An 11,177-nucleotide genomic window follows, 5' to 3' on the forward strand; every position below is an offset into this window, starting at 1 on the left:
TACGCGACTCGATGTGAATGCCTTCACGTCAGCATACATCTGTGTCTCTCTCTGCAACTTTATCTTCGCTTCTCTCACAATGCGGCAAACAACGTCGGTTCCGACTGGACATTGAACAGTGTATGCAAGCATATGCTCGTTTTGTCGATGCACCTTCGAAGGTGTTCCCAGGGCTCCTTAAATGCTACTATGGAAATGAATCTCACACCAAATCCGGACCTTTTTCGACTACATTCTTGCCAGTGGCAATCAAATATATGGTTCGAAGAGTTCTTGCAAGAGGAGCGCCTGCTTTTGGTTATGTGCACTATGAGCCGTCGACAATCGGGATAATACATACGGAGACATGACGCCGAATGCACTGGAGACTTGATCTCTTTCTTCCAGGACATTCATGCTTTGCTACAGGCAGAATGTAATCCTACAGCGGCTGTAAGCATCCGATTAGGAAATAATGTCAGTGTCCGCGGAACGCGGGCAAGCCAAAAGAACCATGCTGTCCAGAGCCATATAGGTATACGTGAATAGCTGTTAGTACTTCTTTCTTTGAACACAACCAATTTTATTTCCCTTACATTGTTGGCGTCCACACCATGAACGTGTGGCGATATGCTTGTTTACCTCTTCTGTCGTTTGACGTCAACATTTTGGCTCCACAACTCTGTTTCTGCAAGTTAGGTTTGCTTGCGCATAGAGTGTTACCGCTGTTGTACATCTGAATGAAGCATGCCTGACCGTTTCCTTCGGTGTGTCTCAATGCCCCACTATTTAGAGAACTGCCATGCTTCACCCGAAGCTAACGTGTATTGTCCACCAACGTTGGCATTCATGAAGGAAACTGCTGCTGACCTACACAGCGTTGAACGTTTTTCAACTGCGTGCACACATTCTGCGCATCTGTTTACCGGCCAAACAAGATTGAGAGAGAAGCTGAAGGGGGCCAATGTGCCTAAGAGGAAGCCAGTTCTCGGGAATGCTTTTCCGATGGACGAAGAGAAGAAGGATGGCACGCGAGGAAAAATGCGAACAAGCAATGCTTAGGAGTGACTTAGAACCGAGAAGAAATTGGCCAAAGGGGAGAATCAACAGACGTAGGACGGCCCAAAGGAGCTTGTACCAGTTACGACAAGCCGAAAAGACGGAACAAGCAACAGAAAACGTGAACGACACGTTGATGCGGTATCATTGGCGAGTAACATATGCCCCTGAAAGACGTACTTCTCAAAGCGAGAAGCTGCGGCAAATAGCAGTGTGCAACCGAAGCCGAAATAATAGTGAACCACAACAAACTGGAACGGCGCTACGCGCGCGGGACAGTTCATATACAGACGATTCAAAGTGACAAAAACGTTTCATAAAAAACTAAAACAACGAACCTGTTGTCTCGACCTCCGTGCTTCAGACCCCGTTTTTCTTTACAAGAGACAAAACAAGCTGGACGCCACTCTTCAATTCCACGAGAGGGGTGTGGCGGTTCCACCGAGAAACCTTGCGCTACTGTCTGGCAACAGTAAGATCCCTTGATTGCCCTGTTCTTCCGTTCGAGTCGGTTCTTTTGCCTGGTCTCTTTGGTTCTCCGCACACGCGTTTCTACGCTGCGGCTTTCTGCGGCCTATGCCACGAAGCGCCGCAGTGACGCGTTTGTCCTTGCTCTTCCCTTTTTCTCTCCTGTGCGTTTGACGTGCATATTACATGATAATGCTTCCCGGTTCACGGATCGACTGCGTGATGCTCTTGTGCGGCAGGACGAACGCGCCGTTGATGCAGCACTCGCTTCGGATGTGAACGTCCTCGCCTACCACGGTCAGGCCTTCAATTCGACACTGCGGGCGAAACACAGATAGCGGCAAAAAAACTGACACGCACTGAAAACGGAAGAAACCGCGCGCGGTGTGAACTAGGGAGACAGACTCACGCCGCAGACGTACCTGCTCCCTGACCAATACTTCCTTAAACGCGACCCCTACTGCGAAACGTGTGACAAAGCAACCAGGCGCTCGCGGAGAACAACGCTTCTAACATTCCATATTGGCCATGTTTTACGCGCAGCGCAGGAATGCCTCTTATCACGCGTTTAGGAAAAGGGGTCTGCACGAGCGAAGAAAGACACGCTCGCCAGCCACGAAGAGCCACTCTCGTTTCCAACTCCCCTTGCTGGTTAGTCGCATGCGTTGCCTTCTTACCCACTTTCCTATCCGAGACTGCCATCCCACAATCGCTGTCTCCATCCACGTGTAATCGCCGACTCGCACGCCTTCCATGAGGGCCGAGCGCTGAAGCCGGCAGCCTCGACCCACGACGACTCCGCGGTCGATCGTGACATCCGGACCGATTAGACAGTCTTCGCCGATTTTAGCCGATGGATCCTGAAGCACAGCGTGATCACACACTCCACGCGCGGATAACGGTGGCCATCGATCGTGGGAAATCAACTACAGCACGACTACGCGTATACACACATCAACACCAAATCCCAAAATGCACACGCATGCATATAAGCTGTTGCATGACCATATATATATCTATATATATATCTATATATATATCTATATATATATATATATGTGTGTGTACGTATTTGCATCCCCTGTTGACAGAAAATGTCTTGGGAGCACAGGGGGTGAGGTCGTCCGGCATGTGTAGAAGAGCTGTACACGCACAGACCTCTGCATGTATAGAGATCTGCTATTTGCAAAAGAAGAGGAAACCGTGCGGAGAAATCGAGGAAAGCAGGGCGCAGACAGACGAGGAGAGGAAGTGAATGCATTCCCTGGTGCCGACATACAAGACGCACGAAGAGCATGGACACATGGCCAGAACCACCGAAGCCTTACAGGTGGTGCATCTCCCCTCTCGCACAGACACACGTTGAACGATTCATGAGAGTTGTCCTCGTCGATAGATCAACTTGAGTTCCTTTCGGAGATGTGGACCAGCCCATCCGCCTACACTTGCGGTCGCGAGTATGTGAATTTCACAGAAAAACATCAATGGCGGCTCGTTGCGGACGCGACTTACAACGAGGACATTGCCGATAAACTGGGGGCCAGAGACAAGACGGGCAGAACTTGGAACCCTGGCGTCACGATCGACTCCGTTCTCCACCTCGCCTTCTTGGTGGCTGGTGGCTTCCTGTTGCTGCCGCATGGCGTCCAGATGAAGAGTCATGCCTTTAAGGAAATCTTTTGGTTGGCCTATGTCTGCCCTGAAGGCACACGAAGAAGAGACGCAGTTCTTCGTACGTTTGTGTAGGGCGATGGAGAGAAAGGGATGCTTTACCGGGAAGCGTTTTCGTATAGACACCTTAATGAACCTACCTTTCCGGCATTGATATATACATATATATATATATACATATATATATATATATATATATAAATAGATGTACACATTCATGTATGTGCAAATACAATAGCATTCGCCACTTGCCTGGTACAAGGGTCACATCCTTTTTGCCCCCCTCCGGCCGACTAACCCACAACCATCTTGTCATGACCGTGAGGAACAGAGACGGAGTGAAACCTCGCAAATTCTTCTGCGTTTGTCCCCCATCTAAGAACTTGTTTTTCTACATCCCAACTGCCGCCTCCGTCCCACGTGTGTGCCATCTATCTCGACGCCTTTTCCATAGCTGAATCACTTGGCGTCGCTGTCAACGAAGTTCTTGTCCGGCGCGAGCTCGAGGGCACTCGTGAAGACGGCAGAAACTTGAAGAGACACATGAGTGCAAATATACACAGGAGTGACATAATCAGCTTCGGAGATGCAGACGCAAAGGTATGTGGATGGTGAGTGATGCAGTCAAGGTCAGTGGTACAGACTGACGCATCTGGGTATGTTATTCATATCCTCCGCAGGTCGGGCCGAGAATGCGGAAAGACACCGACCAGTATCCGTCGAGTTTGAAGCAAAAGAGTTTCTTCTCTCTGGCCATCTGCGGGAAGACTTCTTTCTCGATGGAAGTCGGTCTGAGCTGGATCCGGTCGATGACACTCGTGTTCAAGATGTATAAACCTGGACAGAGTACAGTAAAAGAGACAAGAAGGCTTAATACGCCCACAAAGACAAAGGTCCACAGAGGCTACGCATGCAAAGCACGAGGCCCGGATCCGACGTCTGAAAGCTCCTGCTGTCGACCTAAAGAACTCCTGAAGAGACGCCAAGGCGATCGGCAGGGACTCGCGACTTCCGAACCACCAACCGAGACTGGTACAAAGAAGTTACCATATCCTCCGTACAACGTATCCGGCATATGGGGTAATCTGCGGTCCTTCCTGCCACAGGTTTCTGTAGTTCGATGCTGCCAGAGCTACAGAAAGCTGCCGCGCGCCGCTGCGATGGAAGCCGCCGGCACCGAACCGAAAACGCCACTGCAGTTGGAGTACGACAGACAGAAGTCACGGTTCTTCTTTCTCCAGGATGCGGAAAGACGTGGCGACCGCGTCGGGGAGCGTCGAACAAGGTTTTTCGCGCCTTTGAAGTCGCCTGGAGTCCAACTCACCGGCGTTGATGCACCTGCCCACGAACTGTTGCGGTTTTTCAATGAAGTCTGAGACGCGGCCTTCTTCGTCGTGAAGGACGACGCCGTAAATCGACGGATTCTCGACCTCCGTCACCTGGCGAAAAGGAAACACACACGAGCGACTTCGCTCTGCAGAAATAGGAGGCCTTCTAACAGATGTGCCTCCGGTTTTTCTGCAAAGGGGAACATACCTCTCTGCGCTGGCGTCAAGTCGCTGATCCCACCGCGGCCCCATCGGCTAGTACCATTTGACAGTTTTTACCGACTGCCGTAAAAACACGATCTCCTTTGTTTCCTAGGTCCCCGACTGGCTATCTCTGGGAGGAACGCCAGACGGGTACACTCGCCCCACGATCGACCGCGAAATCTGCCTACCAAGATGGTACCTTCCGCTCCCTTTGCCTTGTGGAACGCGAGCATTTCCTTGAATGGAAAGGGGCAAATCACGTCGCTGTTGCACACGAAAAAACAGTCTTCCGCATCGCCGCCTCTTGCGTCCGCCTGGTCGTTGCCGGCGTCTCCATGCGCGGCGGCCGACTCTGCAGAAACCTCTTGGCAGCTCTCCCTGTCGCGGGGTGCCGGTCGCTCTCGGACGACCGCCGCGGCTCCGCCTCCGTTTCCATCTGGACTGGAGGCCAGTGCGGGGGACGGAGAGAGCAAAAGATCTTTCGCCAAGCGAATCGGGCCTGCAGTCCCGAGGGGTTCGTCTTCGCGGGAGCACGTGATCGCGAGAGAATACTGCGGGGAGACAAAAGACCGACAACACAGAGAGGAATCGGGGTGGCATGCTCAAGAGAGCGCCAAGACGAATCCCAAACTACACTGGTTATCTATGCTATATTCTTACTACCTCTGCAAGATTATTACCTGGTGTTCCGTTGATCCTACTTTTACACGAACTATCGGCTTGACTACGTCAAGCCGCTATCACAGAGCTTAGATACGGTATACAAAGTCTCGCAAGCACCTCCGTGTCAGTTCGTTACTCCCTTGTCAGTGAACAAACTGTCTCGCAGATGGTCACTCCCCGCCCTGGCACACCATCCTCGCCTCTGAGCTGCCGTCTTCCCTCGGTCACCCCTCTCGACCGAGAACCAGCACGGTTGAATTCGAGAAGAGAGAGCATAGGCAAAGAACAAGACACATCGTACCACCCTCGCCGCAACAGTCACCACGGCTGCGTCACAGTTCCAAAGAACTGCAGAGCCAGCGGTGCGTCGGAAAGAAAAAATCTCACTTTCTGCTCGAGAGCACTAAGGGCGTCCATCAGCGTAGACGGTTGATACGCAACGGCGAGGATGACATGGTCCACACCTGCCTGCAGTGCCAGCAAGTAACAGTCCAAGAAAAACTCGAATCCACAGGGAGACGCACACCAAAAAAGTAACTCTCCACCCTGAACAGTAAACTCTCCAGCGTGGGGAGGTGCCACCCGGGGCGCCTTGCGCGAGCCCAGAGGGCCAGGCAGGATCGGTAGCCTTCACATGCATGTGACCGTCTAGGTCGATAACAAGTCTCTCACACCGAAAGAGCGTCACAAGAATACGCATCTACCTACCTACATACACGCACATGTATATATATATATATATATATATATTTTATATCTACATTTTATATACAAAGTTCTAAGTTTCAACATAGAAGCATGCGCCCATCTCCGGAGAGAAGGGAGCCGTTGATAGCAAAACACTTCGTTCTAAATGCCGCCACATCGACGCAGAATGTGCATCTTGCCGAGGAACTTGCCTTCTTGAGGGAATGGATCTGGTACTCCACAATCGATTTGTTGCAGAAGTTTATCAAAGGCTTCGGCACAGAGAGCGTGAGAGGCCGCAGTCGTGTGCCGTAGCCTCCCACAAGCACGAGGGCCTTCATCGGGCGGACAGACGGGGACAGAGGGAGAACGGCGAGAGAGACAGAGGTGACAGAAGAGCGAGAGGGGAGTGGGAGAGAAATGGAGGCGCGAAGAAGGTGGAAGCAGGAGCGGGTCGCAGAAGAGAGAGGGATCGGCGGGAGAGCAGCAGAAACAAGCGAGAGAAAGACGAAAAGGGTAGACGAGAAAAGGCAAGAGAAGATCGAGAAGACTTTCAAGAGGGACAACCATAGGAGGAAGGGCGACCAGCGAGTGTGTTCGGCGTTCCACGTTTCCGTGAGCTTCCAGGAGCCTTGTTCGTTGCCACCCGCCACAGAACTGCATGCGCTGGCTCTGAGAAGAGCAAAGTGAGCCTGACCGGCAAGAAGGATGTACGCAGCGATTGATGAAAGAAAGCAAAGAGGAGGAGGTTGTCATCTACGACGTTCACCGCGGGGGTCGACGACAGGCAGGCCCTGTCTGGCGGGCGGAAGCATGGGAACCTTCGTTTATCTCGGAGCAACGGCAAATGTGAAGAGGCAAAGGGTGAGGCCACCAAACGGATCCGACCTCAGTGAAAAGAGAGGGATACAAAAGTGCCAATTATGTGGGGCTGCAGTGGACGCCTTCGACAAGAAAAGACTGGGCAGGGCCTAGTCTTCCTTCACGACTCATTCGAGGAAAAAGAGTATGGAACAGAGAACAGGCGAGGAACAGCTAAATAAAAATGAAGGGGGGAACGACACACTGCATGGACGTCGGAGAAAACGACAGGTGACCACGGCCGTAACACAACTGGTTTCTGAGTCCCTGGAAAGGAAATTTCGACTACGAGCAAGGAGCCTCCGTAGGAGGCTCGTTGAAAGCAAAAACCAAGGTAAAAAGCCCCCGGGAAGGGGAAACTTCGCCCGCAAAAGGTACGGGAAGAGGGAAAAATGCAAGAAAGTCCCGAGAACAAAAAGAAATCGGGCCGAGAAAACCACAAAGTTCCTTGAGGACCCCGTTCAGTCGTCGGGCGGGTTGTGTGCTGTGCATGAGAAGGCGGGAACGACAAGCGGGGATGATGTGACTTAACAATCCGGAAAGAGAGAAACATAAGAACCAAAGAATGACGTATCAGGGGAGAGCGCTACACAGGAAGAAGTCGACGCAACTTCCTCTTCATTACGCGAGACAAACGAGACAGGCTTCGCCGAGGAAAAATGAAGACGCGTCCAGATGTAGCAGCGCACATGAAACTGGGTGTTCCACTCGGGGGAGAAGACAACACTTTCCCCCCTGGGCCCTGGTTCCTCGCTGAGACCCCCACTTCCGCAACCACGAAACGTCGGCTCTAACTTTAGGAGTTTCCAAAAGAGTAATTCTCTGTCAAAGAACGCGAAGCACGGCAGGTTGTTGTGTTCGAAATCTTGCGGAAATTCAGTTGCTATCCTACTTCCGCCGCAGATGAATTGTCTACGGCATGTGGTGTGCGCCAGCACCATCACGTCCCCAGCCAAGATACTGGCTACGCTGCGCTACCTCAAGAAAACCAGCGATTTCCTTAGAAATTAAGTCCGTTTCCGATGTGTTGCCAGTGTCCCCAAGGAGAAGGAACGTCGATGTGTTTCTTTCTGTGGACCGGCACTCCTCCCAAAGTGCGAGCGCCAAACGCTGCAGAAAGGCAGCAGTTGTGTAACAAACCGGCCGAAGCATCTCTCCCTTGTTGCACCGCACTGTCAGTCATAGCCGAAACGAGGAACAGAGGCTGCTTCCTTGACACAGAGGCAAGGAAACGCTGAGTCGTGAGGCCGCTCGCTAGAGAAAGAAGCAAGTGTGCTGTGTTATTCCAAGACTGCTGTCTCGCGTCCAACATCCACGGTTGCGATGGCACCTGCCCAGAGCACACCATCTCCTGGGTTGTGAGTTCGGGTGACAGTGCAGACTGAAGTTTTTCGCTCGAATGTGCTGCTTCTCTGATGCCGATCGTGTCACCTGGATATGTGCTTTAGAGGCGAGGACGGTAGCGCATAAACCATAACAGACTAGCGTGCCACAGGAACACAAAGGGTCGACTCAACAGATTCAAAAATGAGACCCGCTGTCGATGAAGTCCGATGGTCGTGAAGGCAGAGCTGAATACGTGTCTAACACAATGTTCACATGTTTGACATATTCCACGCGGAGTGGCCGTTCGCGAAGCGGTGGCAGGAACTCCTTGGTCGGTTCCCGACTGGATGGATATGAGGCGCGAATACGAATCTGACAGACGAGACCGCCGAAGCAGATACCTGTTGCGTGCTTCCTTTTGGCGTCAACGAGTTGTGTCGGGACCATATGCGCGGGGACTGCGGAACTGGATTCGTTAACTGGCGCGTGACAGGCCAAGTATCGTCGTTGCCTGTTCGTGCCGTCTACTCGCTGGCTGGTTGGTTGATAATTTCTTTCATTAATCGCTCCTGTATAATCACGACCTCTTTGAGTGGACTCAGTCAAGGCAAACGCGTGCCACACAGACACCGTGTGTCTTCTGCTGTACCAATTACCCCTTGCTTATGTCGCTGAAGGTCCAGTTGTTTTCCCTTTTCGCACGTTCTCAGCCTTTCTCTCCCGTCCTCTTTTACGCGGAATTGCTCTATAGGTAACGACGATGTAGGCCATAGTAGCTCCACAGGTGGACGACAAAAAATGATCTGGTGGCACCCTCTAGGAGGGCAGACACCTGCTGTTGGACAGAAACAATGGAGGCACAAAGACCTGACACGTACGTGTCTTGCTTATTTGTGCTGGGCTTCAATTTGCCACTGGAATGGAAACCAGCAAAAGTCTGTCTAATGTTTTTGTTCTTTTACTACGTAGAGCCACAGGAGTAAACGTGTGCACAATTGGTTGTCTTCTGAGCCTCTAGAGCAATCAGCAGAGCAGAAGTAAGGCGCGGTGATTCTTTGACTTCGCTTCCTCCCTTTTGGGAAGGAGGGGGGCGAGCGGAAGAACAAGAAATTCAGCGTGATTGCTTGTGTGGTTTTGCGGTGGGAGATATGTAACAGAGTGCCGTAGCCAATCGGGGCGGTTAAAACGCTTGGCAGGCCGTGGGGAAGCAAAGCGCCTCTGTACGAACACAGTGAAGGCCATCTGCTCGGCACGAAACACGCGGATCAAAATTCTAGCCTGAGGGAGACCTGGCGAAGACCATTTTTTGTTTATTTCTATTCCGTGTTCGTATCTGTGTGCCGTCGCTTTTGTCCTGTGTCTCCTCTTCCTTGTCTACGGGTGCGATATTTGCTTTTATTTTGACTGTCAACGGTGTGTTCTCCCTCTGTTATAGGTTTCTCACTTCTTTTCTGGAAGGCCTGTTTCTTTCAAGTTTGGCTTATCGCTCCAGCATACGCTGCGCATCATATCTCGTCATTCCTTGTCCTTCGTGTATGGTAACCTTCTTTCCAACACTGTACACGCCGACGCTGGTCAGCAGGCCGCGCTTGTTGCGTCCAGAAGGGAAATGCTAGAAGAACGGATTTGGGATTTTCTTGCGTCCGAGACGACAGGCTCCATCGTTACCCTTGATAAACGAAGGCAAAAGGGATACAACGCTAACGGGCGAGGACGCGTGCTTGCTTCCAGAGGGAATACTCACTCCACCAAACACGAGTTGGGGTGACAAAGGGAGACACAGACGGGCCTGGCGTGATGCTCGTTTGTACCTGAACGTCTGCCCTGTCGCAATGTGCAAGGGGGTACACTGACATCATATGATCGTTCTCTACCGTGCTGTCGAATATTCTTTAGACGGGAGGCGAAGGTAGATGAACCGCAGCACGTGAGCACAACATACGACACAGATGAAGGCAGGGGGGTGATTGAAGTTGGTCGGCATTGACTGGAAGCCGTCAGCCTTTTAAACAGCGAGTATTGAGAAACAGAGAGTGGTTCAAGAGCTTGGAGAAGCAGAGCGAACTAAAAACACTTCCGAGCGCCTGTTGCGGCGATTGGTAGTAGAAGGGACGCAAAGGTTTCCTTTGCATTTGAACACGTTTGAACGCGAGTAAAAATGGCCAGAAGTTCTTGTTGTTTCGGGCAATAAAGCTGTGACCAGTGAGGAAACAGTTCCTTCTGTTGACAAACATGAACAACAGCCGTATCTGGGCCATCCGGAAAAACAACATCGCACGGAACACGGTTCAGTGTGGCTCTCTTATGAAGGTGAAAAGGAATGCCAGGATGCTGCCCATTTGTATAATGTATATATATTTATAAAGGTTCAGCAGTGAATCTGAACACAGACAAACGGATCGAAATCGACACTGGTGCCGTTGATGAGGACGCAAACACAAGGTTTATTTTTATTCGCGCCTCGGCCGGGGTGTAGCAAGCTAATGGACGGAAAGCTGAAAAAGGGAAGGGAGCAAAAATCTGGGAACACTAAGGCTGCGGCAGGAAGTAGAAGATGCATCAATGCAACCGAAACGGCCATGGATGATGGGAACCGAGACAAGACAGAACAAAACTAAGACACTCACTCCGAAACGGAGGACCTGAAGCCTGGCCGCCGCCCGAGAGTGGACGCATAGACAAGGTCGAGCACCGTGCTTGCTATACGGAGAAGCACATTCTGCAACGAGGTCAGAGACTAGAAGAACTCATGGTAGAAAAGGCAAAAACATAAGAGTGGAACGGAGAAGGTGCACCTGCATGCAAGCATAAAGGACGACTGACATAGCAACTGGAATACAGACTGTCAACTGTAACGAAGGCGAAGCAAAGCGGAACACACTGTGCGGACGGCTGACGGTAAAATCTTGGGCGTGTGCGCTGCTCTTTTTC

The 11,177-nt window shown here is 51.5% G+C and overlaps 1 protein-coding gene across 1 annotated transcript; it reads right to left on the minus strand.

Moving 5' to 3' along the window:
- Positions 1-1,499: 1,499 nt before the first annotated feature.
- Positions 1,500-6,400, minus strand: TGME49_257960 (GDP-D-mannose pyrophosphorylase; the record flags this gene model as incomplete). Its single annotated transcript, XM_002364979.1, has 8 exons — positions 1,500-1,823; positions 2,184-2,366; positions 3,019-3,205; positions 3,888-4,014; positions 4,502-4,616; positions 4,898-5,260; positions 5,760-5,840; positions 6,272-6,400. The coding sequence occupies 8 exons, from the start codon at positions 6,398-6,400 to the stop codon at positions 1,689-1,691; spliced, it is 1,320 nt and encodes a 439-aa protein (XP_002365020.1). The 3' UTR covers positions 1,500-1,688.
- Between the last annotated feature and the right edge of the window lie 4,777 nt (positions 6,401-11,177).

The sequence above is a fragment of the Toxoplasma gondii genome, chromosome VIIb, assembly GCF_000006565.2.
Source record: "Toxoplasma gondii ME49 chromosome VIIb, whole genome shotgun sequence".
NCBI classification, from domain to species: domain Eukaryota; phylum Apicomplexa; class Conoidasida; order Eucoccidiorida; family Sarcocystidae; genus Toxoplasma; species Toxoplasma gondii.